This window comes from Phytophthora parasitica (genome assembly GCF_000247585.1).
Source record: "Phytophthora parasitica INRA-310 unplaced genomic scaffold supercont2.1, whole genome shotgun sequence".
NCBI classification, from domain to species: Eukaryota; Oomycota; class Peronosporomycetes; order Peronosporales; family Peronosporaceae; genus Phytophthora; species Phytophthora nicotianae.
The window spans coordinates 3,554,741-3,581,141 of NW_008634126.1; the positions used below are offsets into that span (position 1 = coordinate 3,554,741).

The window sequence follows — 26,401 nt, forward strand, 5'->3', positions numbered from 1 at the left end:
GAATACGCTGAACGAAGATGGACTGCATCCTCCAAAGCAGCTCCGTGGGAGGACAAAGTCCGGCTCCTTGTGGTTGCCGGATACCCACGCAGACAAGACTTGTCTGCACTGTCAATGCAGGTCACATGGCTCGATTCGGATGGCAATTGATGGTGCGGAGGCCCGTTTGCCCTGATTAACACAATTTTAATCTCCACAGTCCAGTTTGCATCGTACAGTTGAACCTAAAAGGCAGTGAAATGGCAGTGTTTCATGGGAACAGCACTGTGAATGGCTGTAACATGGCCACACAGGTACAGTGGCCTCCTCCAAATCCCAGGCTAAACGGCGCTTTTCACGCTCCCCTCGGCATCATTTCGTCCTTTCGCTAGAATTCTGCTGCAATCGATATCGAATCCGCAAATGTCGTCGTATCCATTCCGCGTATCACACGTATCCTACCGGTACACCAACATTGGGAGTTGACGGCGCGGAACAATGTCCATAATCCGCCGTGACAGTTCGTTTTGCCACAGCTTTTTGAAGGTGTGCAGTTCGGAAGATTTTGGGATGGTCGACGGATAGCCGCCACTTCACCTTCGTCATATAATACAAGCAAGCAACTGGAAGTATCCGCACCGTGCGACACAGAATGCGATGAGACTGATAGTTAAACCAATGGTTTACCGTGACAACACTCTTGCTACAAACGTAATCGCGACCGATATCTCCCTATGCCGCTGTAAACTCACTCGACCACCAACAAGTATATGTACAATTAGTCGACTATCGCAACGTAAAAACTCTGTGTACATCGATTCCTGGCGCTGATTCAGCGCTGCTAAATCACTGACAATTGGTCATGGTCGGCGACAATGAGTTTCGTTTTTCGCGCTTACAGACCGACGTTCTAATACAGTTCATATAAAGCTTTCGCGGCATTGACTCTTCAACCTATGGAGAATCAGTAGGACACATTTTTGCTTTGCACGTTTGCGTACCAGCTTGCTGCTGGTATGTAGACAAAGGCTGCAAGTTCCGCCGTTGGCGTTTTTAACTGCTACCTGTGCGAATAGTATCCGACCTAGTCGTCGAGTTGAAAGGCAGCGGTGCACCGTCAGTACTGTGCTGTCATTTTCTCTGCATCCGTTGCAACCGGAGCATGTATCCTGGCTAGTGTTTAGTGGCAAACCTTCTTGCCACCAAGTTTTGCATTTGCATTTGACACGTCTTGTCCACACGACTTTTTTCGCCGCAGTCGGTCACTACAGCATACGAATCTGTCGTAGCAGTATATTATCAGCCAATCGCCTGTCTCCCTCTGCCGTCCCTTTTGCACCACTCACTTTTCAGTCTCTAAAACTCCCGACACGTCAAGCACCATGCGGAGCGACGTGACCGCAGAGGAGTTGGCCATGCTGCAGCGGCCGTTCGTGCGCGGCGAGACCGACATCTTCGCGTACCTGACGGCGCTCATGAAGCAGCGCACGCTCATCTTCGACGGCGGTATGGGGACAATGATCCAGACGCACAAATTCACAGAGGAGGATTTCCGTGGCGAGCGGTTCAAGGACTCTCCGTGCCTCGTTAAGGGCAACAACGACTTGCTGTCCATCACACAGCCACAGGTCATCAAGGACATCCACAAGCAATACATGCAAATTGGCCGGGCGCAACTCATTGGCACCAATACGTTTTCCGGCACAACAATCGCCCAGGCCGACTACCAGATGGAACACTTGGCCTACGAGCTCAACTACGAGTCGGCCAAGCTGGCCAGAGAGGCGGCCGACGAGGTTACGGTGCTGGACCCACTGCTACCGCGCTTCGTGGCCGGTTCGATTGGCCCAACGAACAGAACGCTGTCCATTTCCCCGAATGTGGAGGACCCGGGTTTCCGTAACGTGACGTTCGACGAGCTGGTTGATGCGTATTATACTCAGGTTGAAGGCCTCGTGGACGGCGGCAGTGACGTGTTGCTGGTCGAGACCATTTTCGACACTCTAAACGCTAAGGCGGCCGTGTTCGCCATCAATAAGTACCAGGAAGCCACCGGCCAGAAACTGCCGCTGTTTATCTCCGGTACTATTGTGGACATGAGTGGCCGTACACTGTCTGGCCAAACGACTGAGGCCTTCTACGTCAGTTTACGCCACTCGAAGCCGTTCTGTATCGGTTTGAACTGCGCATTGGGCGCCAATCAGATGAAGCCCTTCCTGCAGCGTCTGTCCAACGTGGCCGAGTGCTTTGTGTCGGTTTACGCCAACGCCGGACTTCCCAATGCTATGGGCGGATACGACGACACCCCGGCCATGATGGCCGAGTACTGCGAGGAGTTCTCGAAGGACCGTCTGGTCAATATGATGGGCGGATGTTGTGGCACGACACCGCAGCACATTCAGGCCATCGCAGAGATGACGGCCAAGTACGAACCACGTCCACTACCTGAGCTAAAGGAGCCGTTCATGTGGCTTTCGGGTCTGGAGGACATGATTGTGACGAAGGAACGATTCAGCTTCTTGAACGTCGGCGAACGCTGCAACATCTCCGGTTCTCTGCGCTTCAAGCGTCTCATCATGAAGAGTGACTATGGTACAGCCATGGACGTGGCCCGACAACAAGTTGAAGACGGCGCTATGGTAATCGATGTGAACGTGGATGACGGTATGCTGGACGGTGTGGCGGCCATGGAGCGTTTTCTCAAGATCGCAGTGACCGAACCGGATGTAGCCAAGGTTCCGTTCATGATTGACTCGTCCAAGTTCCATATCGTGGAGGCCGGACTTAAATGTGTCCAGGGCAAGTGTATCGTCAACAGTATCTCGCTCAAAGTCGGCAAGGAGCTCTTCATGGAGCATGCGCGCATCGTCAAGAACCACGGTGCAGCAGTGGTGGTTATGGCCTTCGACGAGGAAGGCCAGGCTGCTACAGAAGCCGAGAAAGTGCGTATTTGCAAGCGGTCGTACGACATTCTAGTGAATGAAGTGGGCTTCCCGCCAGAGGATATCATCTTCGACCCGAACATCCTGACGGTGGCCACGGGTATGGAGGAACACAACAACTACGGTGTGGATTTTATCAACGCGTGTCGAATCATCAAGGAGCAGAACCCGTACTGTAAGATCAGTGGCGGTGTGTCCAACCTGTCGTTCGGTTTTCGAGGAGTGAATGTCATTCGAGAAGCTATCCACAGTGTCTTCCTGTACCACGCAGTCAAGGCTGGTATGGACATGGGTATTGTGAACGCTGCCATGCTGGAAGTGTACGATGATATCCCGAAAGATCTACTCAAACTGGTCGAGGACGTGGTACTAAATCGTCACCCAGACGCAACTGAAGCACTTTTGGATCGCTCTTTGATCGAAAAGGAAAAAGCCGATGCCGCCAAAAAAGGTGGGGCCGTCGCGGCCGCTGGCAGCAAGCAGGAATGGCGTAACAAACCTATCGGTGAGAGACTTACTCATGCTCTGGTGAAGGGAATTTCGGAGTTTATCGACCAGGATGTCGAGGAAATGCGCAAGGTTGCTGAGAAACCACTTGACGTGATTGAAGGGCCACTTATGGATGGTATGAACGTCGTGGGTGAACTCTTCGGATCGGGTAAAATGTTCTTGCCACAGGTGATCAAGTCTGCTCGTGTGATGAAGAAGGCAGTGGCCTATTTGCTGCCGTTCATGGAGGAAGAGAAGAACCAACGTCGTCTGGCCAATGTGGCCAACGGTATTGCCAACGAAGACGAGGACGAAGACTCACAGTATGCTGGCAAAGTGCTGATTGCCACCGTGAAGGGAGATGTCCACGATATCGGCAAGAACATTGTGGGTGTGGTGCTCGGCTGTAACAATTACAAGATCATCGATCTGGGCGTCATGGTCCCGTGTGAGGATATCCTGGCGGCGGCTAGAGAGCACAACGTCGATGTGATCGGCCTGTCCGGTCTCATTACTCCGTCGCTGGATGAAATGGTATACGTGGCCCGTGAGATGAACAAGGCTGGCTTGAACATTCCACTGATTGTTGGAGGCGCCACCACGTCCAAGATGCACGCGGCCGTCAAGATCGCCCCGCACTATTCTACTCCTGAACACCCGGTGATGCACGTCCTGGACGCGTCTCGAAGTGTGGTTGTGGTCGGCAATTTGCTTCGTCAGGACGAGGAACGCGATGAGTTTGTGGAAGAAGTCATGGAAGAATACGAGGAGATGAGGGAGGACTACTACGCGTCTCTGGATGACATCAAACTTGTGGGTTTCCAGGACGCCAAGACCAAAAGCTACCAGATCGATTACGGGATTAACCCTCCTTTCGAGAAGGTTAACCGTGTGGGCCTCCATGTTATTGAGGACTTGCCACTGGAAGAGCTGGTGCCTTTCATCGACTGGAACCCTTTCTTCCAGACGTGGGAACTGCGTGGTCGATACCCGAACCGTGGCTATCCGAAGATTTTCGACGATGAGACTGTTGGTGATGAGGCTCGCAAGGTGTTTGATGAAGCACAGAAATTACTACAAGAGATCATCGACAAGAAGCTGCTTCGTGTACGTGGTGTATCGGGTATTTTCCCTGCGTATCGCGACGGTGAAGACGTGGTCGTGTGCGACCCGAAGAACCCGGAGCAGGAGATCTCCAAGTTCTGTATGCTACGCCAGCAAGCGGAGAAGGAGACCAGCGACCCGTACATGTCGTTGGCCGACTTTATTGCACCCAAGGGCGTTGGCCAGGACTATATCGGTGGCTTTGCTGTTGGCGTGTTTGGTGTGGAGGAGATGGCGGCCAAGTTTGAAGCGGATCACGATGATTTCAACAAGATTATGTCCCAGGCCATTGGCGATCGTCTGGCCGAAGCCTTTGCCGAGTATATTCATCGTGAGATGCGTGTGAAGGACTGGGGATATGCGGCCGACGAGGTCTTGAACAAGGAGGACCTATTGAAGGTGAAATACGACGGTATCCGTCCGGCCCCCGGCTACCCGTCGCAGCCGGATCACACGGAGAAGCGTGCGCTGTGGGACCTGCTGAAGGCCGACGAGCTGATCGATCTGAACCTCACGGACAGCTACATGATGCTGCCTGGCTCGGCCGTCAGCGCTCTGTGCTTTGCACACCCGGACTCGCAGTACTTTGCAGTGGGCAAGATCGGCAAGGACCAGGTTGTCGAGTACGCTAAGCGCAAGGACCAGACACTGGAGGAGACGGAGCGCTGGCTGGCACCGATCCTCGGCTACGACCGCTCGGCGTAAGGGTGTCTCGTGCATTGATTCTGCGCAACTATCTGTGGTGTGCTCTGCATGAGCGGGACGTTGGGACGATAGAAATGCCATTGGAGAGGCGGGCATCCTGCAACTAGGCCTGCCTACTTCATTGCCATTTCTGCGTGCATTTACGCACGGAGCTATTCTCTCATTTTGAGCTTCTTGAGCGAATAGTCAAGTCCAGACGACCTGCCTGTAGAGGACGACACTCAGGCATTGCGTAGGCCTAGTAAACAATCATGTGAACAAGACCTTGCGCGCACTCTTTTATACATGTACCCATCGAATCAATTTGCGTTTCCTCTGTTCGAACTGAAAAATAACCAAAAGTTTGCAAGGATCATCTGGCAATTTTCCTTCAACTTGAAAAGGCCTCGTTTTTGTATGGCGTCTTGAAGGGTTTCTTGAACATTGCCAGTCTGCAATCTCAAGGCAAAAAGAGAAAAAGTCATGTGGCGCGTGGGCAGATCCATGGGCCTTCGCGGGGCTAGCCGTGCCTCTCGCCTGCCGCTACTGCGCACGTTGAGCACCAAGATGGACGAGTCTGCGTATCCGCCTCAGTGGATCAAGATGGCCACCAAGGAGCTCAAAGGCAAGGATCCAACCACACACTTGGTGTGGAATACTCCCGAGGGTATCCCCATCAAACCTCTGTACACTGAGAACGACTTGGAAGACCTGGATCTAGTACAGGCACCCGGTATCTTCCCCTTCACACGCGGGCCGTACGCCTCCATGTACACGGCCAAGCCCTGGACTGTGCGACAATATGCAGGCTTCAGTACGGCCGAAGAGTCCAATGCGTTCTATAGGAAGAACCTGGCCGCGGGCCAACAGGGCCTCAGTGTGGCCTTCGATCTGGCCACACACAGAGGCTACGACTCGGACCATCCGCGCGTCCACGGCGACGTGGGCATGGCCGGCGTCCCCATTGACTCAATAGCAGACATGAAGATCCTATTCGACGGTATTCCACTGGATAAAATGTCAGTGTCTATGACTATGAACGGGGCCGTGTTGCCCATTCTGGCCATGTACATTGTGACGGCCGAGGAACAACAAGTGGACCAAAAATTGCTATCTGGTACGATCCAGAATGACATTTTGAAGGAGTTTATGGTGCGCAACACCTTCATCTACCCGCCTGGCCCGAGCATGAGGATCATTCAGGATATCTTCGGCTACACGTCCGAGTATATGCCCAAGTACAACTCCATCTCGATCTCTGGGTATCACATGCAAGAAGCAGGAGCCGACGCCCGATTGGAGCTGGCTTTCACTATAGCTGATGGTATTGAGTACGTCCGAGCAGCTCAAGCGGCTGGCCTTGACGTGGACGCTGTGGCCCCGCGACTTTCTTTCTTTTTCGCTATTGGAATGAACTTTTACATGGAAGTGGCCAAGTTACGAGCTGCCAGAAAATTGTGGGCCAATTTGATGAAAGAAAAGTTCCAGCCGAAGAATGGAAAGAGTTTACTACTACGAACTCACTGCCAGACGTCGGGATACTCGCTAACCGAGCAGGATCCATACAATAACATCATGCGGACGACAGTGGAAGCTATGGCCGCTGTCATGGGCGGCACGCAGAGTTTACACACAAATGCATTGGATGAGGCTCTGGGGTTGCCGACCGAGTTCAGTGCTCGCTTGGCCCGTAATACGCAGTTGGTGTTACAGGAAGAAACGGGTATTCCGCGTGTGGCCGACCCGTGGGGCGGGTCATATTTGATGGAATCGCTTACGCAGGAGCTGTACGATGCTGCTCTGGAAGTGATCAATGAAGTGGAGGAGCTGGGTGGAATGGCCAAGGCTATTGAGTCCGGGATGGCCAAGTTGAGAATCGAAGAAAGCGCCACCAAAAAGCAGGCGCGTGTTGACTCCCGTGAAGAGACTATCGTCGGTGTGAACAAGTACGTGGTGGAGAACCCAGACACAGTAGATGTGCTCACGATCGATAACACAGCGGTACGTAAGAAACAGATCGCACGGATTAAAGAAGTCAAGGCGAATCGGGACGAAGCTGCAGCTCAAGCGTGTCTTCAGAAGTTACGAGACTCAGCAGCACTTACAGAGAGTACGGGGCCAGGCAAACACCCAATGAACCTGCTGAAGTTATCTGTGAACGCAGCGCGTGCTCGCTGCACGGTGGGTGAAATCTCCGAGGCTCTTGAAGACGTTTGGGGTCGACATGTCCCCAAGAGCTCCGTCGTGTCCGGTGCATATCGTAACGAGTACAAACACAACGACGAGGCTGAAGCTGAATACAACGCAGTCGTCAAGGAGATTGAAGCTTTCGCTGAACGGTTCGGCCGTCGGCCTCGTATGTTGGTGGCCAAGATGGGCCAGGACGGCCACGACCGTGGAGCTAAGGTTATTGCATCCGGGTACTCAGATATGGGCTTTGATGTCGACGTGGGTCCTCTCTTCTCGGTACGTTGTTGCTTGAAGATGATATAGGTATTTAAGCTAAGATTTTGTGTTCTTTAGACGCCGGAAGAAACGGCACGTCAAGCCGTGGACGCAGATGTGCACTGTATTGGTGTGAGTTCGCTTGCAGCCGGCCACAACACGCTGGTCCCGGCGCTGGTAAAAGCGCTGAAAAATGAAAACGCTGAACACATTCTGGTGATCTGCGGAGGCGTCATCCCGCCCAAGGACTACCAGTTCCTGTACGATGCAGGAGTCGGTGCCATCTTCGGCCCAGGCACACGCCTACCCGTCAGTGCACTTGAAACGCTGCGCGCTATCATCAAAAAGTCGGAAGAAAACGATGCCAAGGGGTTATAAGTGTGTGTGTGTGGCAAAAGAAGAGGAATCGACGTGAGCATGTTGAATGTACTTCTAACTGAAGCTTTTCATTCTTTTCGATTCCAGTGTCGTGTGTCTTCATATTCCTGTGACCTCATAATTCCAATCCCTACTGGAGACACATAGTTATCAAAAACCTACATATCAAACCCTACTTCCGGCTGCTTCCCTCACTCCTGGCTTCCATCACTGGATGCAGCTTTATCTTCGAGATCATGCTCGACTTGCGAGGTTTCCTCGGTTACCTGAGCACGTGTAGCACTCTGACGGCGGCGGCGTCTTTTGGCCTGTTGACGACGTGTGGCTGCGGCCTGCACCTCCTCAGATAGTTGGCGCAACGTGAAGTTCGGGAAGACTTGCGTCGTGGGCATGTGCATGCCCGTCATAGGCGAGATATCGCTAGTCGTAAACCACTGCATAATAGCCTCACGCTCGTAACTGTGTCCATCCGCAGCGACGACAGGATCCACCATCGGACAGCCAGTAATTGGACAGATAAGCTGCTCAGGCACAGCAACATCGCCTTCGTCCTCGTCTTGGTAGTCCTCGCTGTCTTCGTATGTGTCCCAGTGCATCATCATCTCCTCCTCAGCGTCTTCATAGTCCACAGCCAAGCGGTCAGCAGCCGTGAAAGCACGCACGATATGTCCACGATTAGTGCGAGGCCCACACTCTATGAGATCGTCGTCATAGCCACCGTCAAAGCTCCCGTTCATCACACGTCTCGGAGCATTCCAGTACACACGCACGAACTCGTGCTTCACTTGGCCATACGCGTCCTTGGAGCTTGCCACAAAAGTCTGCACACCCGAGTATACACCGGAACGTAGTAAGTCATGAATACTACGCATCATAGTCGAGTACGCCTGAGCGCCAAAGAACGCTGCAAACGCCGCAGAGTTCTCGAATTGAATCCGTGGCGTGTCCGGCAGAGCGCGCCACACCCGCTGGGCACCGGTGACCACTCGGAACTGGCGAACTCTTGTCACTTGGTTGTGTAGCTGCTCCGATGCGTCATGTAGGAGTGAAGGACGACGCTCCACATGCACCAAATTGCGGTGCAGCTCAAAGCTCAGCGGCCATCCTTCTAGACTGTGTGTTTGAGCGAACACCTGGTCCTGGAAAATGTCTAACACCTCCAATCTCGCACCAGGCGGTAGGATTTTCGAGTAATATTCAAGTCCTCCGAAGCCTGTGAGGCGGATAATGTCCCCTTTCTGCGGTTCCAGCCCATTTGACGCTGCGGAGACGTCAAAATCCAGAGAAAGTTGCAATTGTCCCGCACTTTGCGATTCCTCGTCTGTCAATTGATACCATCCACGAGAACTTGAGGCACTGGACATTAGACAAGGCAGCAAAGGCACTACCACAGCACCAATGAGTTTATCGTCAGGTCCTAACGCCGAAACGTTCGGTATGTTCGACGAGTTGGAAGGTTGTGTCGTATCTTTCGCCTCCTCGGCGCGATGAAAAACCTGTATGTAGAGCTCCGGAGCGCACGGGTAGTACTGACGATAGCCTAAGGCAGCCTCGGCCGCTGCGGTGGCTGCTCCGGTCTTTTTGGTGGCTAGTTTGCCGCCTTTGGACTTCGCTTTGCCACTTATTTTATCTCCTGCATCGGCAGTTCGACCGCCTGGAACGCCGACGGTCTGTAGCACTTCAGTCTCGGACGGTAGAGGGACATTAAGTCTTCCAGTTTCCTTCCAACTTGGATTGAGGTCGCGATGCTTGACGCTGGACACGAAGCGCTCGCGATCCAACGATAGCACCACGTACGGGTTCGAGTAGCTTGGTGTCCATTTGAGCAAGCTGCCCAACACGGCGGGAGGCAGGTTGCGTGCACCCAGGACATCCACGCTTAGGACACCGGCAGTCGGCTGCATGGCTAGCGCCGAGCTGGTGCTGCTGGTGCTGCTGCCGCTAGTGGGCGCGACGCTGCTGCACGAAGCCATGGCGAGAATGAGAATGATGTAGTGGCTGAGCGATTCTGCGTCTGTTCCGACCTGATTCACGAGGGACGGGCCAGACCAATTCGCATTTTTTGGTCCTCACTTCAACGTCAGGCTCAATCGCTGCTAGGTGCTGGAACATTTGAGCGGCTCAGCATAGAATAATAATTAGCAGTCGAAGCATTCTCCGTCGAAGAGAATGCCACACTCTAGGTAGAGTATCTGCAAGTAGCGCGCATGTTGTTGCACTGCAAATGCGGGATTGAGTAGTTGTGTAGGAAAGCTGCATGTATTGCAGACGCGCATCGTTTTGGTCCTGTCCAACCTGCGAGGTGACACTAGTGCGTGGAAGTCTCTATTTACGGATGCACCCGAATAGAAAGCACCTCCCGAATAGAAGCACCTCTTCAAATATCGATACAAAATCCAGAAATGGATAAAATATCTAAAAATCCGAGTACGTGGTCCACATAGTGACGTTGCCTCATGGCTGGTAGCAATTGGTCCGGATACGAACCTATGACAAACGCAGTTAACCCACTTTTTCTTCTGCGTCTGTTGATGACATTCTCTGCTCTACCATGAGCTACGGACTCGAAGCTTCAGCAGAGACGCACGAGCGTGGCGCTAAGCGAGCGTTCTCCACGTCACCAACGCTCACGACATCCTCCGATGGCGAGTCCTCCGAGCGCGACGCGCTAATAGGCTCAGACGCCTTGCTGGTGGGTGCCGCGAGCCACAGCGGAACACAAAAGACTGCGCGCCGGCGCCACTCGACCTTCGACTGGATGCTCGGCGTGACGTTCCTCGTGATCGTGGCGCTCATTTGGACGTTCGCTAGCGTGCTGGTGCAGTACATTTTCCACAATCTGAGCTTCCAGGGTCCGTTCTTCCTTACGTACGTTGGCATCTCTCTCTTCTCGGTCAATCTGCCTCTCTGGTACGCGTCGCAAGTGCTGCTCCCAAAGTTCAAGGCCTGGCTTCGAGGTCTACCCACCAACGGCAAGTTAAGCCACAGCGAATTACTGCGTCGATCGGGCGTACAGGCAAGTTACAGCCAAATCTTCCGTATCAGCGCCATCATCTCGCCCCTTTGGTTTATCGCCAATTTCACTTATAACGAGAGTCTCAACCTCACGAGCGTGTCCAGCAGCACCATCGTAAGCTCCACGTCCACAGTATTCACGTTCTTACTGAGTGTTGTGGCACTTAAGGAACCCTTCGTTTGGATGAAACTGGCCGGTGTCATCCTCTGCATGGCTGGTAACATCTCGACGATCTTCAATGATGAAGGAGTGGATGGCGGCACTGATCACGTGTTCGGTGACTTGGTGGCTCTCTTTGCAGCCTTCATGTACGGCGTATACACGACGGCGATCCGCCGTTTGATCCCGGACGAGGAGAGCGTGAGTATCTCGCTGTTCTTCGGGTTCATAGGCGTTATCAACATGGTGTGTCTGCTGCCAATTGTTTTGGCCTTCCACTATTCGAGCATCGAGTCGCTAAGCGGGCTGTCGTTGGAGATCCTGGTTCTCATTGGCATTAAGGGGCTGTTTGACAACGTGTTGTCGGATTATCTATGGGCGCGTGCGGTGCTGCTGACGTCGCCCACGGTGGCCACGGTCGGACTGTCGTTGACGGTCCCGCTGGCCATCGTGGCCGACTTTTGGTTCCACGGCATGCTGCCCACGAACGTGACGTTGCTCGCCTCCACGCTCGTTATCTCTGGCTTCGTACTGATCAACGTCGGCACCAAGCAGAACCAGCATGAATACCATCCGAAACGCTCTACGGACCGCTCGGACGCGGCTCTTGACCCTCGCACGCGCAGCAACAGCGTCGGCGAACTTGGTGTATGAGAGAGGCAATTGTTGAAGCACACGTAGTGCTTGGTGTCTTGAGTGTTCTGGTTTTTAAGCATGAATTACTTGCATTTCCTGCACACACGCCATAATCTTTGGCAATCCAGTGTTGAGTGGATTTGCTGCTCACTCAGGCGATGAATATTTTCGTGTTCAACTACATGTACGGCAAGCGTACACATGCAGAATTTATGTATTCTGCTACTTCCGAAGTATTAGCTTGCACGCTCGAAGCAAGATTATTTCCGTGACGTCATCCGTAATCACTGCAGTGCTTCGTCGAAATGATAATCATGTCGCGTACATGAAGTCGCCGAGACAGGATGGAATTCACACGAGTCGTGGTCGTGTCACGACCCAGTACTCGGGCATTTCTCCCGTTTTGGCTGTGCTACGTTAACAGCACGAGAGGTCGTGAGTAGTTGAAGCTGCGTTCAATTGTACCATCATTTTTTTTGTTTTTCCCATAATTGTGTTGTTCATAACTACTGAAGTACAGATGCCGGAAGACCCGCAATGAAAACAGCGTGGCACATAGATCACAGACAAACGCACTCCAACCAGCTTTCTCGAGTTTTACCGACATGGAGAAAGCTTAATTTTACAACTAAGCACTGCGGAAAATTGATTCTCATCCTGGGACCATCTATACTGTCTATGTCACAATCCAAAATAACGATTATTTTAAATATTATAATCGTTACTTTGGATTATGTATGGGACACCTCAATTTTTATTAGCGGAAATAAACAAGTTCATTTCAAAAGCTTGGAAACGAAGATCTTTCAGCAACAACAAAAAAGAAGCTTACATTAATTGGGTAATTGCGTGAAAAGTTTTGAGCACCCGAAGTCTGGTGGTGCATTTCATCTCGCCAGTACAATTGCTTTAGCAAAGCAGAATAGCGCATTTTGATCCTTGTTTACGTGACGTGGTGTTGAAGTGGTTCCAGCAGTACGAGTCGCAGCCCCTTTGCTGGGTGCTCATGGATAAAATCCGTGCGAATGGAGCACAATCATCCCGCTTCCTATGAGAAAAAGAATCGGTATTCTTTTTGTAGCTTTTGTGTATTTTGTGCAAGAGACGCTGGCTGCTTCGACTTACGCTGGACAAACGACACTTGCCAACTTGAAGAAACAAAGTGAAGACGAACGCCGGAAGAGCAACAGCGACCGAACGACATGGAAGACCTCCCCGCCGTGCTGAAGCTGCATGTGCTGCAGTTCCTGGACCACTCGGCGCTGCATGCAGCCGAGCAGACATCGCATGCGCTGCTGGAGCTCACACGCGAACATGGTGCGACTTCTAGACGTCATTCTCGTGAATTTCCAGCGTTGCACTAACTATTTTCTTGATTTTCGCTGTTTATAGAGCTGTGGAGAAGTCTATCCGATGCACATGTGACCTGCAGCGAATCACTGAACCGCTCCGACCTGTGGAAGAAGATGGTTTGTCTGGCACAGCGCTCTGCGGTTGATGACAAGCAATTGCTGGGCGGAGTGGAGGCTTTCTCGTCCGCGGATCGGCCCAGCGAATCACCTGTGAATACACTCACGTCCTCGCGTTGCTGGATGGAGTTGCATCAACTTCAGACAACGGACTCTGAACAGGAGGCGGAGCTGACGACGCTGGGAGAGCGTATACAACACCGCTGCGGCTGCTCTTCGGGTGAATCGTGCTACTGGAGCAGCTCGGCGTCAACTAACCAGAACGCAACTGAGTTCATCGACTACGCGCTTAATGGACCATGTGTAGTGAATGCTGTGCAGATCGTCCCGTACCGAGTATTCTGGCACCCGGACAGCCCCACATACGCGCCCAAAAGAGTTCGGTTTGAATTCTTTGACGTTGACGATATGGCGACGCTGCAGGGAGCTGCAGGGTGGCGGAACAGACCTCTAGGCACGCGCGCATCAGTTATCAAACCATTTTTCGCGTCACATGACTATGAGGTGAAGAATGACATGACGTTGCAAGAGTTTTTGCTACCCAGGAAGGTGGCGGCCAGCAAGAAGACTGTGTTGCGTATCACACTGATCGGACGGCACCAGGCACAAACATTTGAGCTGCCTGAGGAGTTTCTCGATGGCAACGAAGAACGACGACCCAAATATTACTGTTGTCTGAGCTATGTGAATGTCTGTGGAGTGCCATGGAAGCCTGTGCAAACGGAAAGTGAGGCTTCCACGTCAATAGCTCAATCGTATTCAATGAGTCCGAACCTGCGTATGGCGGCGCTCACCGGACTGGCAGTGTATATGACTGCTTGTTACGAAGGATTCGTCGGTCGTACTCGACGATGGGAGTAAAAATCCGACCAAGGAAGCAAAAGTAATCATTTATCTTAGCAAAACCCACGTACGAATAGTAAAAGCCAAATATCTTTATCATACACGTCTAGTTTCTTCTCGTCACCATTTTTCAAATTCCACTCGCATGCCACACGCACAGTTTTTGGTCCAGCTTTTGGCTTCTTCGTCGAACTTTTCAGCATCAAATGCATGTCGATGATCTTTGTCAGCCACTGGCACGTACTCGGGCTTCTCTTTCTTTTCCTTTTGCTGTTGTGCCTCTTCATTTTCATCTTTATCCAAGCCGATCAAATGTTGTTTCTTCAATAGATGCTTCGTCCTCCCCGCTGCAGATCGAAATGCTCGCTTCTTTCGCTTTTGCTTTTCGCGCTGAAGTCCCTCTTCGTCCCCATATAAGCGATGAGCTTCTCTCACTAACATTCTTCTCAAGTAAAGTTGCAATGGCGCAAAAGCTTCATGTCGTGGATTAGGCTTGTCCAAGTGTGGCAAACCGCAGAAGGAAGAGTCTGGCAGAGCATATTCGGTTCGAGCGCGAGACTTGGACAGCACCTCGAACGCACCGTCGCGCAGCGTTTGATCCTGCTTGCAAGTCACGCACACCTGCAGCGAGAAGTGGTCCAACAGCATGCGGTCCAGATACATCGCGTCGTCGCCGCATTCTTCGCAGCGACCAACAGGCAGATCGTCGGTCATTGAGTTGGATGACTCTGGTGCCATTGTGGCAATGGTGGCGCCAGTATGCAAGTGAAGTTGTGTCGTTGGCGCGTTTTTTTTTAACTTGAGTTCAGTAAGGGTCATTATTTCGGGGTAGTGATGAAAGCTGCATGTTTGGATTGACACTGCAAAATTGAGTGGACGTGAAAATGGCCGAAACAAAGGCACCCGAGGACGCGCAGACGCTGAGCAAGCTCCCGCAGAAGAAGTTCTACCGCTCGCGTGCGCACTGCAACCCGCTGTCGCACAATGACTGCTTCAACTAGTACGTGGTTCGATATAATTGCAATGAAATGCCACCAGCGCAGGACAACACTAATGGTGATATTTTACTTCCACAGCCCGCAGACGCCCGATGAAATGGACTGGTCCACACACTACCCAGGCATTGAGAACCCGTACGAATCTACACTTATAAGGTCATCCAGTCAGTTCATTGATTTCGTATTGATATGAGCAGGAGCGTGGACTTTTTGGACGTCGGCTGTGGCTTCGGTGGACTCACAGGTTCGTCCTATGCAGCGATTAAAATCCTCGTTATGGATAATGGCAATCACGTTTATTTTACTGATTGCAGTGAAGCTGGCGGAGTTGTTCCCAGATAAGTTGACACTGGCGCTCGAGATCCGTGCCAAGGTGACTGAGTATGTTCGCCTTCGTATTGAGGCGCTTCGTTCCGAGAACCCAGGACAGTTCCAGAACGTGTCGGCGTTGCGCACGAACGCTATGCGCTATCTTCCCCACTACTTCCGCAAGGGCCAGATCACCAAGATGTTTTTCTGCTTCCCGGACCCTCAATTCAAGGCGCGTCTGCACCGCCGCCGCATCGTCCAGTACGTGACTTTAATGCCTGTGAAGAAGTATACGATGAAATTTTGAATTAACCATGGCATGTTTGTTATTACAGCACTCCACTACTTGCTGAGTACGCGTATCTACTGGCTCCTGGTGGTATCTTGTACACCATCACGGACGTGGAGGAGCTGCACCAGTGGCACGTAGAAAAGTGCTCCAGCCACCCGTGCTTCACTCGTATCCCCGACAGCGAACTGGTGCGTTTTCACTTAAGCACAAAACATTGAGAATGCCATACTAATATTTGCTATAGGAGTCCGATCCGTGCGTCAAGGCCATGACAGAGGAGACGGAGGAAGGCAAGAAGGTTGCTCGTGGTGGTGGCAAGAAATACGTAGCGGTATTCCGACGGAAGGCGAATGAAGATGTCGCCGTCGACAACCTCTTCTGGTGAGAGGTTGTCCATACACCCACACAAGGTCTACAAGGACAGGCTTTTAGATCCAGCGAGCTTTTTTTACTTTTTGAATGAACTGCATTGCTTCTTTCTTACATGCCACGCTCTGCGCACACCTTCTAACTAGCACCCCCTGTGTTTGTCTTACATCAAGCACGCGAAGGGGTCGTCGCTCTGTACTGGAGGCGGTGACGGCGGCTTCTCTTCGAATCCACGGATATCGTTGCCAGCGAAGGGGTCGTTGACATCAGGTATCAATGTATCTGTGGTAGGAACTGAAGTTTCCTTGGGTGGTTCACTTCCTCCTACGTCGGGAAGGAGAAATGCCTCGTTAACTGTCGTGGTAGCTGATGTGGGCGAAGTTGTGGCGGCGGATTGCGAACTTGACGAGCCCATGACGCCGCTCAAACGGTTTGCAAATGACCACGAAGACCGTGGCGATTTGCTGGGAGGTGTAGCTGGTCGAAAGCTAGAGCCATCGGAGGCAGTGAGTCCCTCGTTGACTGCAGCCGAAGCATCAGTGATGTTCGTATTGATAGTAGTCAGGAAGTCCTCCATCGAGCGTGACGATGCTCTTCGCTGCTTGCCTACAGCAGACAAACTCTGGGAACGTAACTCCATCAGAATAACGTTAATGTCGCCCTGGGCCTCTTCCAGTACGTCCATGATCCGATCACTTGTAGCTTGAATTACCACTGCACAAAGGAACAAGAAAACAATAAAGTTAGTACGAGGTTTCAGTGGATAAAGAAGTAGAGAGGGACGTACTGGAGAAGTTGCCGTAGTTTGCGTTCATCTCGTTCCAAAGGTAGTCAAACAACACGAACACCTCTGAAAAGAGCAGTTGGAAAGCCTCGTTGTCGTAGAACAAGGGCCAGTTGGCTTGCTGATCACGAACAAGCTCGCCGTCAAACTTCCAGAAAAGACGTGCCACCATGCACGTCACGTTGATGCCGGCAGGACCCCACGGGTACGTGTGATCGTGCGAACCAGGCACTTGGCTCGTCACCATGCGCACAGCTTGTGTAGTGTAATGCGATGCGAAGTACACCAAACAATCCAGACTCAACATGCCACCAGCACGGAAGTCTGTTGTCGGATCCGGACGCTGGAAACCCAATCGACTCCACGATTCTCCAACGCGCTCAAACTGCAGCTCCTGAGTCGCATTAGGAGCCTCATCATTACCATTCTGATCACCATCGCCAAAGTCCAACAGGTTGCCCTCTGCAATAGACTGAGGCTGCTCAGAAGTGGACGATTCGTTCTCCTTATCGAAAGGATGTTGCGAGTAGATGGCGTTCCACAGAGCACGAAGCTTCTCCTCATACTTCTCGTCTCCACTCACGCAATTCTGCTTCAGCAAGGCAAACCGCTCCTGCATGTGCGTAATGTATGGCTCGTCAGGCATTCCTGTCTTGCCCTGGCGTGACCACAGAGACGTGCCCTCAGCGCCACCATTACCACGCATAAAGGCAGGTATCAGCTCCTCCCGTCTCTTATTACGCAGCAAGTCGCGCTTCGTGGCTTGCGCAAGTGCAGCGCGCTCGCGTTCGCGTGCCTGCTTATCCAGTCCCACCAGACTCTTGCAACCATCAGCAACACCGAAATGAAGAGCGTAGGCTACAACCGCGCCATCCGCATAACCGCATACGATGCATCGCTCGTCTTGGCCCATACTCAGACTCGTGAGTTCAGCCCCTATTCTCTTGCATTCAATGCGTCGAACAACAGACCCAGGTATACCAGCGTCACGTACTTCGATCGCTGCGTCTGCACCAGCGCATGCTGTGATAAGATACTCTCCCGATCGCGTAAAAAGCACGCCGCGTTCCAGTAGCAAATGTGGCACCTGAAGTTTATCATCCTCACCCTCAGTAACCTCTTCGCCCTCAGCTCTCACGACCAGCTTGTCGTGGGATACCACGTGACCATTAATGGACACCACGTACAGCTCGGACTGTTGCTCAGCGCCGTCATTCCGCTTTTCGTGCTGATCATTCGTTGCGACGTACCCGCTACTGGACAACCCACCAGCCACCATACTGCTATTGCCACTGCCAGATTCGCCGACCGTGAGTCGAGCCTTGTCATCCGAGAAGAGTGAATTCGCACGAGAGAAGCGTCCACTTCGCTGGATCTTGTGAGTTGTGATGGAGTGAACCAGCGTGTCTCCCTGCGCTGAAATGACCATGTGAGCGACAGCAGACGTCTCCATTGGTCCAGGTGTGAGCGCCAGAGCGTGAAGAGGTGTCGAACCGCGCAGCGAGTGCAGCAAGAGCATGTTGTCCTTCGATGCACTGACCACCACATCCAAGTCCACATTAAGAGCAACAGCGACCACAGGACTCGTGTGACCGACCAGCAAAACCCAAGGCAGACCACCCACAGGCAGCTCCTTCTTGAGGAACAGACGTCGCGAGCGAGAAGCCGAGAGCTTGGACAGTGCCCACACTGAAACTGTGCAGTCCTCACTGCCAAACGCCAGCGCCAAATCGCCAGTAAAGTCGTCTTCACTGCGCGCCATACACAGAATAGGCTTCTTATGGAAAGCAATTCGCTGCAAGAGCTCGCCATCTGCAGCCCAATGGATGCGCCAACTACCGTCCCAGTAGCCACAACTGATCATTTGCTCGTAGAACACGACACCTTCGCTCACAAGGCATCCAGCAGGAAGTTTCCACCATTGGTCCACATCCACCATGGAGAATGGGCAAAAACGCACCGTATCGGGCACAGAGTTCAGATAGCGCTTGGCCAAGACGACACCGTCGCTATCTGTCGTGTACACAACAACTCCGTGGTCATTGCTACCGGTACTGTGCGCTCCCATGCCGGTGCCACTTCCTAGTCCAGGTCCAGATCCAGTAAGTGCGGTAAGCGCCACAGCGTGATTCAATGCATTCGAAAAGCGCACGCTCTTCACAGCAGCGGTATGCTTGGACGGCAGATCATGACGACGCACTTGTCGACGCGAAGACAGCACGGCCATGCTGTGCGAGGCAGGGTATCGTGCCTCTAATGATTCATCCTGCGTCATACGTGCCGGATGCGGCTTACGGAAGAGCTGGATCGGCACGGTACCACGTTGAACGAGCTTCGCACGCACACCATCGCTCGAGGTGCTGAGATCCAGACGCTCCGGGTAACACGCAATATGATACGAGTTCAATGCATCCACAGCCGCAGATCCAGTCTGCTTGTAGCCGAAGATAAGATCGATCCAGTGGTGCAGGTTGCTGGACACGAAGTCGCTCTCGAGTGCCAAACGGTGAAGTCGCACGAAGTCATACGGCGACGCCGCCCACGGAGGAAGTGCAACATCACGCGCTAGACCTGCCGTCGCACTGACATCGTGCCCTGGTGTGAAGTGTCGAGCTAGGGTCTTGTTGCGAGCACTTGAGAACAACTCTGGCAAGTAGAAGAACTCTGGAGTCAGCTCAAACATGTGCCGCTCATCACTCGTGCACATGCGGAAGGCCTCAGATACCGAATCGAACGTAGGCTCGCCTGCAGCCTTGAGGTGGAACTGCTGTTCCTCGCTGCCCAGAACTGCCCCAGTGAACGGCGCGAGTCGGATCAAGAAGTACAGGACGGACTGCATTTGCGAATACGTGTTCGCATAGTGGAATGCTGGAATGGGAGTCTTTGGGTCCCAACCTTCGTGCGTTGCACGCGCACGCTGAATAGCTTCGGGCGTTTGTGCTCCGATGGGCCGACGCAAGTCGCGATAAATGTCTTCGTCATCCAAGCGGAGCTCTGCAGATTCGTAGTCCTTGATCACCCACGGGAAGATGGGGTACTGCGAAGGATCGTTGTACGAACGACCCGCTGACACGTTGAGCGCCATCAGATACTCGAAGTTACTGATCTCACGACGAACCCACATCTCAGTCCACTTGCTCTTAGCAAGCATCCTGTCTGCTGCCAACAGCCGTTTGCCCCACTTCGCGAGACAAGGGGGTTTTCGCTCTCTGAGCGTGGCGTACACAAGGTCAGCCTCTCCGTTGCTTTCGAGCCCAAAGAAGCACGAACTGCCATCCACGAAGTATATTTCAAGGCCGTTCTGGCCTTCCATAAGGAACCTTCGTCTGTGAATCACGCGGATCACGCGAACACCCCACACACGGCGCTTCAATTGGGACACGTATGCCTCGTGTAGACGCTGTGCATTGCGCTGTCGAACGGCGACTCCTCCGTCTTCGTTGGATTTAAATGCCTCAGCGATCCCACGCAATGTCACCACACGTTCACCCTCGAAGACTATGGTAGCAGCTCCAATACGAAGCACACCATGCACCAAGACACCCGACGGCAGCACCAGATAAGCCTTGGTGCGGTACGGAGCCCCCAGCGTTTTCCAGTGGTCGTGCTTGCTTGGGAACTTCTTCATCATTCGCGACGACGGACCCGATGAGCTTGGTTCTTTAGGACTAGAAGATTTGGTAGGTTCTTTGCTTGTTGAGGCAGACCCTTCCTCTCCTGCTGTATCTGGTGAGTCCTGCGGGTTCGTGTCACCGTCTTCTTCTGACACATTCGAGAGACTTCTGTGGGAACCAGAACCAGATAGTTCAGCGCCCGTTGATCCTGACAAAGTCGTCGGACGTGCACCTGCGAGACGTTTAATACCAGAGGAGAACCGCGTGGATATCGTACCAATACGTCCCTTTGCAGACTTGACTGTGGTTGCCACATCAACGGATACAGCACGACGATCTCGAATGGGCGAGTCGTCCTCGTTGACGGGAGTGACGTTGTCACTGACTTCTGGCGGGGGCGGTGCCAACGGCGCAAGGTCTGGATTCTGCCCGATAACATCCAGGCGTGAAGACGTGTCTACAATTTCGCCCACACTATCGCTGCTGTGCATACGATCGCGCAGCATCGAGCGAGGTGGAACATCATCGCCGCTGCCACTAGCTTCAAGCTGTGTTGAACTGCTGTCGTCGTCCATATAACCCACGTCGCTGAGACGTCGAGCCAATCCGACATAGGCGGGCTCTTCGCTTTCTCCGCCGTCCGATCCTTCTCCATCGCCGCCACTGCTAACGGTGTGAGCTTCGTCGTCATCTTCCTCCTCAAGCGCCTGTTCTGTTGAATCACCTGATGCAGCAAGAGTCGCATCATCTACAACAATAGAGTCCACTGGCGGCATAGTCAATTCGTCTGCCATGTTGTTAAGCATCTCGTTCTTCAGACTCGACGCCCCATAGTTATGCGAGATCGTATCATCTGTATCAGGGAGCAGACGACAACGGATCCAGTTACTCGATGTGTAGATATCCACACGCCAGAACTCGTTGTCACCCCAGAGACCGATGATCGTTCCATCGCCCACAGCATCCACAACGGCTTCTTCTTTCACTCCCCAGACATGACGGACTCCCCATTTGGCCAGCACGCGAAGTTTCATCCAGTCGTCAATGTCCTTGGCCTTCACACGTTCCAGCCAAACGTGGTCCTCTCCATTACTAGAAGGAACGCCCAATGAAGTCGAAGAGCGAGTGAATTTGCTGATTCTCTCCAGCTCGAGTTTGGCGCGATTCTTTTCATCCGCTTCCTCGTCAAACATTCCAACGCGACGCAGAGCGCGGATATCGCGCGCATGGGCCATCTGTTCATGGTAAAAGCAATCGCGCCGACGTACCTCTTGGTTGTTCATGATAAAATCATTTCGAGCAAGCAGATCGGCCAATTGGTCGGACGAACGCAAGGGTACGGACACCAACGACGCCAAAATGCTGGCTAGCTTCACTGCTGACTCTGACCAGCATTTTCTCCGTACGCGGTCAATCAGCGCCGAGAGTTCTGGAATCAGCCATAGCAAGAGCGTTGTTTCGTCACCTGGAGCAGCCTTAATGCACTCGCTTGCAGTGACCAGTCCAGCCGTAGTAGTCATACCGTTGGAACCTGAGCGAGAAGGTGCAAAGCACGAGTCAAACTGCGCGATCTCGTGGCCTAAGCCCATGGCGTTGATGAAGTACTCGAGTTTGTTGATACGTTGGAAAAACACCGAGTTGGCAGGAAGTCGCAGCTTGACCGACGAGAGCTCGTCATTGTCGCTGCCTTCACTGCTGGCTGCAGCCTCCTGGTCGTCAGAGATGAGAACGAGGTACAAGCAACGTAGCAACAGCTGCAGGATCTGTCGCATTGGTCCACCAGGATGAGGGCGAGCGGAAATGTTGCCCCCTCCTGACAACGGGGCTGGCGGTGGATTGGCTGCAGGAGCACTGGGCACAACACCAGTTGGCAGCAGATTAAACCCAAAGCCAAGCATACTCGTACCAGCACTGGAGCGAGCTGCAGAGCCCAACGATGGCGGACTTTGCAGTCCGCTGTCCATCTGACGAGGAGGTGTGCTATTACGACGGTGGGCGTTGCTGGATCGTCGCGCGAAGCTGGCATCAGAATCCGAGTGGAAGTGAGACGCAAAGTGCTGCCAGATGCCGAGAATTGAGTCGACCAGCTCGGCTTCGTGCCAGATCGCACGCTCGCACTTCCAAAAGACCAAGCTCTGAGTCACATCCTCCGTATTTGACCCACCCACCAACTTGCTAGGATCAACTTGGCCAAGCGTATCCGGGTCGTAGTGAAGCACCACAGCAGCCGCAAGCGATGCTAAACTCTCAGCGTTACGCCACAGAATAGACTCTCGCGACGGCGTGCCTTCGTTAATGCGCAGATTCATCTCAGCCGAGAGCATTTCGTTCATCTTGTCCAACGTGGTCTTGAGCAATGATACCACGACCACTTCAAGCTCCTCTGCGGAGGTGATAAAGCGGGATAGTGTAGTGAACGGGTCCTGCAGCAAGAACCACGCCATTTCGTTTGTCTTCACTTCGAGACAGATCATGGATGAAATCACGTCGTACGACATCATCGTGATGAAATCCACGCATCCACTGGGCTGGTACACGGACATCAACTCCACGAGCGCTAGCTTCATGCGACTGGACATGTCATTGAAGCAGCTGGCACTCACGCCTTGCTTCTTGCGGTCACCATCACCGTGCAATGCCAACAGACCGCGAACGAAATCCACATCATCCTGCGTGATAATGGAGAACAGCGCATTGACACGAACCTCGTCGGGCTCTTGCGTGTTCAACACCATGTCTCGCAGACGACTCATCGGGACACCGGGACAGCCATGCAGCTCGATTCCAAATAGCGACGATGGCGGCGGAGGTGGGCTCTCATACTGATGCTGAGGATCGCCACGAAGGCTAAGTATCGACTCGATGATAGGGACCTGCTCCGTCGTTGATGACTCAGTAGCAGTACCGCCCATGCTCGAGATACTCCCAAAGATGAGGATGTTGCGGTTGATAGCGCTAGCTACAGTAGACGACGCGAAGATAATCTTGAGGTGACGGATAGCAACCATGCGAATCGTGACAGAGCTGGCGCGCACCAGGCCCAAGAAAGCAGGCATCATGTTGTCGTGCCAAATCGTCGCGGTGGCAAGCACGTTTTCGTCGATAAGCGCATCGAATGCTGCTGTTTTCCCGTCGAGGGCCTTCATATCCTTCTCTGTCACTTGAATACCCAAAATCATGAGCAGAATCTCAGAGTAAACGCCCATAGAGACTGGTCTCTTCTCCGGTTTCAAAGAATGCATGATCAAATACGCGTCGCCAACAGAAAGCTGAATCTTGTCCGGGTTGTTCACCATCTCACGGTCTTGTGAGCACTCACATTTTAAGTAGAGGTAAGTTCGTAGCAAGCGCAATGTCATGACACGAATGACGTCGTTCGAAAACTCCAGTAACGGCAACCAAATGCGAAGACCACCCAGACGACCAAACAGGTCCAGCATACCAGCAGGAGCCGTGGGCTGAACTGACAATTCGATCAACAGTTGCAACAGGTCGGGCAAATCCGTCTCTGGCACGTTCTCGACGACAGATCCGCTACCATCCAGGTCACTTTCAGGCATGCTCTTTGAGCTCGATGAAGATGATACGGTTGCTGATGACGATGCTCCATTCGATGCTCCAACCTCTTGAATCGCCGGCGTTCCATCGATGTTCATTCCTGGAATCATCGGGTTGCTTGGCTTTCCAATCATACAGAAAATAAGAGAGCGTGTGCTTTCGTACGACAGCTGAGACTTCACTTCTTTACCCTTTCCAGGGAATGCCATGACTGACCCAGCAACCTTCGGTGGGGGAGACTCACATAGCACAATCTTAATCATTGCCAACACACGCTTCCGTAGGACATCAATCTCTTCAGGAGAGAAATCTCGAGCGCGTCGAAGTGTTATAGAAGAAGGAATCCTCCAGTAAATCCACGATAGGCAGCGCAAAAAGTGGCGCGTTGAAGCCGGGGACAGATTCTTACTGTCTTTACGAGTCATGATTTCCAGTTTGTCGAACATGGTTTCTTGGAGATCTACCGGCGCGTTCACCCAGATACGGAAGTTAAATAGCAGGAATTTGTAGATCTCGTCCGCCAAAATTCGATCCGAAATCACAGCGCTGCGCAGCCGCTCGATGGCGATTAGCAGGTCGGAAGTCAAGTACTGCGGTGGCAGCGAGCGCATCAGCAATGCCATGAGTCGTACACCTTGGCTGCGTCGGAAGATAAACTTGTTGACCAGAGAATGACGCATGATCTCAGCGATCAACAGCACAACCTTCGGTATACTGCGCACGCCCATCGGACGCGCAATCAGGTCGCTCATTTGCTTGAGAAAGTCCGAATCCTCGTCGAACTGGGTCGTCAGAGCTCCGCTAGTTCCGGACAAACTGTTCCTCGCAACGATTGAAGTCTCTGACACGTTGTCTGCGTTTCCATTAGAATCTGTAGTCGTGGTGTTCACAGTCGATACGGCCGCAGTAGTAGACGTCACTAATAACGGGAGACAGATCAGCGGGCCACCCAACTGTGCCACCGCTTGCTTAAATGTTCCAGCATGCCTCAACCTCACACCAGCACTAGCTGCAGCTGCATGGTAGTCATTGCCACTAGAATCGTAGCACAAACCCTTTAACCGGTCGCAGTGCCGTGCGTCATAGGCGAGCAGCAGTCCATCGGTCGAGTTTCCTGAAGCATTGGGCCCTCCAGACGCTCCAGACGCGCCATTAACACCACCACTGGATGATGTGGATGAAGACGAGATGTACGAGTTGAACTGGAACACTAGCGCGTCGTATTCGTCCACACTGCGAATATTATTGATGATGCTGGCAGGCAGAGCTTGTCCAAAGAGCGCTGTCGGGCCAAGAAGAATCCGCAGAGCGTTAGTTCCATTGCTTTCACGCATAGCCAGATACGCCTTGACCACTGGAGCCATGAGCGCTGTATTAGGGTATGCTAACCGCACACTCTGTCGCAATTCCGAGTTAAGATACACATCCAACTTGGATCCACGGAACTGGCGATGCGTGTGTGTGATACACAGGAAATGCCACCTGCCCGGCGTCACGAGATCCGGTACTTCCACATGTCCATCATTCTTTCGCTTGTCAAAACTCGTAATCATCAGCGACGAGCGCAGGAACGAGCACATGATACCCACTCCAGTCTTACCGCAAAATGTAAACAGTGGCGCGACTTCTTCCGGCAGAAACTCGAACTTAATCCACGCGCAAAATGTGTATCCATTGTTGGGGAAAGCCGGTAACACAGGCATCAAAAGACCTGAGTATTCGCCATTAAGATCGAAGAAAGACGCAGGTCCGAATGAATCCCGTGCGATCATCTCGAGTGTGGACAAGTAGTAGCTCACAGCCTGATCGTCGGGCTCCTCGTGCACCATACGCATACTGCGGAACACCGCGAGCATGGCCTGGATGTCGTCGATATTAACTGAGTGATAAGCTAGGTATAAGAACACCCGCAACAGTTTCTTGAGCACTGTAAGGGGAAGACTCGGATCGGCGAACAAGCCTCGCTCACTCAGGAAGCCCAGGATCTCACGCTGCAGCCCAGCGGTGGAACAAGCCTCCACATTGCCGCAGCTGCTGCGTACGAGACTGATGAGCGCCTCCAACGCGCGAATCTGCTCGCTCTCTTCTATCACACCGATAATGTTAGTGAATAGCGTCTTGAGGCGCGATGGCCGTCGAATCTGCAGGCGTGTAGCCTCCGCCTCGCTGTATTCCTTCCCGCCCACTACCAATGCAGAGTGATGGTCAATACAAAATCAGATTGTCAACAGTTATTGTCACCGGGGGGAGACGTACGCAGCTCCCGCAGGAAGATGGAGACGACGTCCTGCGCCTCCTCGAGCTCCATGGTCACGCAGGGGGTACGAGAGGGG

At 52.8% G+C, this 26,401-nt stretch overlaps 8 protein-coding genes across 11 annotated transcripts; 5 read left to right on the forward strand and 3 right to left on the reverse strand.

The window, feature by feature from the left end:
• Positions 1-1,333: 1,333 nt before the first annotated feature.
• PPTG_00968 (methionine synthase) lies at positions 1,334-5,607 on the forward strand. Its single transcript, XM_008892549.1, has one exon. It carries the CDS (start codon positions 1,362-1,364, stop codon positions 5,217-5,219), a length of 3,858 nt encoding a protein of 1,285 aa, XP_008890797.1. The 5' UTR covers positions 1,334-1,361; the 3' UTR covers positions 5,220-5,607.
• On the forward strand, positions 5,580-8,204 carry PPTG_00969 (hypothetical protein). The gene is made up of 2 exons (XM_008892550.1): positions 5,580-7,664; positions 7,722-8,204. Exons 1-2 carry the CDS (start codon positions 5,682-5,684, stop codon positions 8,019-8,021), a joined length of 2,283 nt encoding a protein of 760 aa, XP_008890798.1. The 5' UTR covers positions 5,580-5,681; the 3' UTR covers positions 8,022-8,204.
• On the reverse strand, positions 8,023-10,140 carry PPTG_00970 (hypothetical protein). Its single transcript, XM_008892551.1, has one exon. It carries the CDS (start codon positions 9,992-9,994, stop codon positions 8,213-8,215), a length of 1,782 nt encoding a protein of 593 aa, XP_008890799.1. The 5' UTR covers positions 9,995-10,140; the 3' UTR covers positions 8,023-8,212.
• A 331-nt stretch (positions 10,141-10,471) lies between these two features.
• Positions 10,472-12,322, forward strand: PPTG_00971 (hypothetical protein). The gene has a single exon (XM_008892552.1). The coding sequence runs from the start codon at positions 10,573-10,575 to the stop codon at positions 11,848-11,850; it is 1,278 nt and encodes a 425-aa protein (XP_008890800.1). The 5' UTR covers positions 10,472-10,572; the 3' UTR covers positions 11,851-12,322.
• A 520-nt stretch (positions 12,323-12,842) lies between these two features.
• On the forward strand, positions 12,843-14,270 carry PPTG_00972 (hypothetical protein). The gene is made up of 2 exons (XM_008892553.1): positions 12,843-13,149; positions 13,225-14,270. Exons 1-2 carry the CDS (start codon positions 13,035-13,037, stop codon positions 14,160-14,162), a joined length of 1,053 nt encoding a protein of 350 aa, XP_008890801.1. The 5' UTR covers positions 12,843-13,034; the 3' UTR covers positions 14,163-14,270.
• On the reverse strand, positions 14,160-14,904 carry PPTG_00973 (DNA repair protein). The gene has a single exon (XM_008892554.1). It carries the CDS (start codon positions 14,880-14,882, stop codon positions 14,265-14,267), a length of 618 nt encoding a protein of 205 aa, XP_008890802.1. The 5' UTR covers positions 14,883-14,904; the 3' UTR covers positions 14,160-14,264.
• Positions 14,447-16,233, forward strand: PPTG_00974 (tRNA (guanine-N(7)-)-methyltransferase). Of its 4 annotated transcripts, XM_008892555.1 has the most exons (6): positions 14,447-15,144; positions 15,221-15,277; positions 15,340-15,386; positions 15,457-15,712; positions 15,787-15,931; positions 15,988-16,233. In XM_008892555.1, the coding sequence occupies exons 1-6, from the start codon at positions 15,029-15,031 to the stop codon at positions 16,126-16,128; spliced, it is 762 nt and encodes a 253-aa protein (XP_008890803.1). In that variant the 5' UTR covers positions 14,447-15,028; the 3' UTR covers positions 16,129-16,233. The 4 variants fall into 4 exon arrangements, with proteins under 4 accessions (XP_008890803.1, XP_008890805.1, XP_008890806.1 ...); XM_008892557.1 differs by having other exon boundaries at positions 15,221-15,386; XM_008892558.1 differs by having other exon boundaries at positions 15,340-15,712.
• Positions 16,234-16,275: 42 nt separating this feature from the next.
• Positions 16,276-26,376, reverse strand: PPTG_00975 (hypothetical protein; the record flags this gene model as incomplete). Its single annotated transcript, XM_008892559.1, has 3 exons — positions 16,276-16,826; positions 16,900-26,253; positions 26,325-26,376. The coding sequence occupies 3 exons, from the start codon at positions 26,374-26,376 to the stop codon at positions 16,276-16,278; spliced, it is 9,957 nt and encodes a 3,318-aa protein (XP_008890807.1).
• Between the last annotated feature and the right edge of the window lie 25 nt (positions 26,377-26,401).

What these genes read in the sequence shown, in the direction of transcription:
- PPTG_00968 (XM_008892549.1), top strand. Translation starts at nt 1,362, where the DNA reads ATGCGGAGCGACGTGACCGCAGAGGAGTTGGCCATGCTGCAGCGGCCG.
- PPTG_00970 (XM_008892551.1), bottom strand. Translation starts at nt 9,994, where the DNA reads ATGGCTTCGTGCAGCAGCGTCGCGCCCACTAGCGGCAGCAGCACCAGC.
- PPTG_00972 (XM_008892553.1), top strand. Translation starts at nt 13,035, where the DNA reads ATGGAAGACCTCCCCGCCGTGCTGAAGCTGCATGTGCTGCAGTTCCTG. An exon ending in GGAGCTCACACGCGAACATG is followed by an intron (nt 13,150 to 13,224) that starts GTGCGACTTCTA and finishes CGCTGTTTATAG; the next exon opens with AGCTGTGGAGAAGTCTATCC.
- PPTG_00969 (XM_008892550.1), top strand. Translation starts at nt 5,682, where the DNA reads ATGTGGCGCGTGGGCAGATCCATGGGCCTTCGCGGGGCTAGCCGTGCC. An exon ending in ACGTGGGTCCTCTCTTCTCG is followed by an intron (nt 7,665 to 7,721) that starts GTACGTTGTTGC and finishes TGTGTTCTTTAG; the next exon opens with ACGCCGGAAGAAACGGCACG.
- PPTG_00971 (XM_008892552.1), top strand. Translation starts at nt 10,573, where the DNA reads ATGAGCTACGGACTCGAAGCTTCAGCAGAGACGCACGAGCGTGGCGCT.
- PPTG_00973 (XM_008892554.1), bottom strand. Translation starts at nt 14,882, where the DNA reads ATGGCACCAGAGTCATCCAACTCAATGACCGACGATCTGCCTGTTGGT.
- PPTG_00974 (XM_008892555.1), top strand. Translation starts at nt 15,029, where the DNA reads ATGGCCGAAACAAAGGCACCCGAGGACGCGCAGACGCTGAGCAAGCTC. An exon ending in CACAATGACTGCTTCAACTA is followed by an intron (nt 15,145 to 15,220) that starts GTACGTGGTTCG and finishes TTACTTCCACAG; the next exon opens with CCCGCAGACGCCCGATGAAA. An exon ending in TGGCTTCGGTGGACTCACAG is followed by an intron (nt 15,387 to 15,456) that starts GTTCGTCCTATG and finishes TACTGATTGCAG; the next exon opens with TGAAGCTGGCGGAGTTGTTC.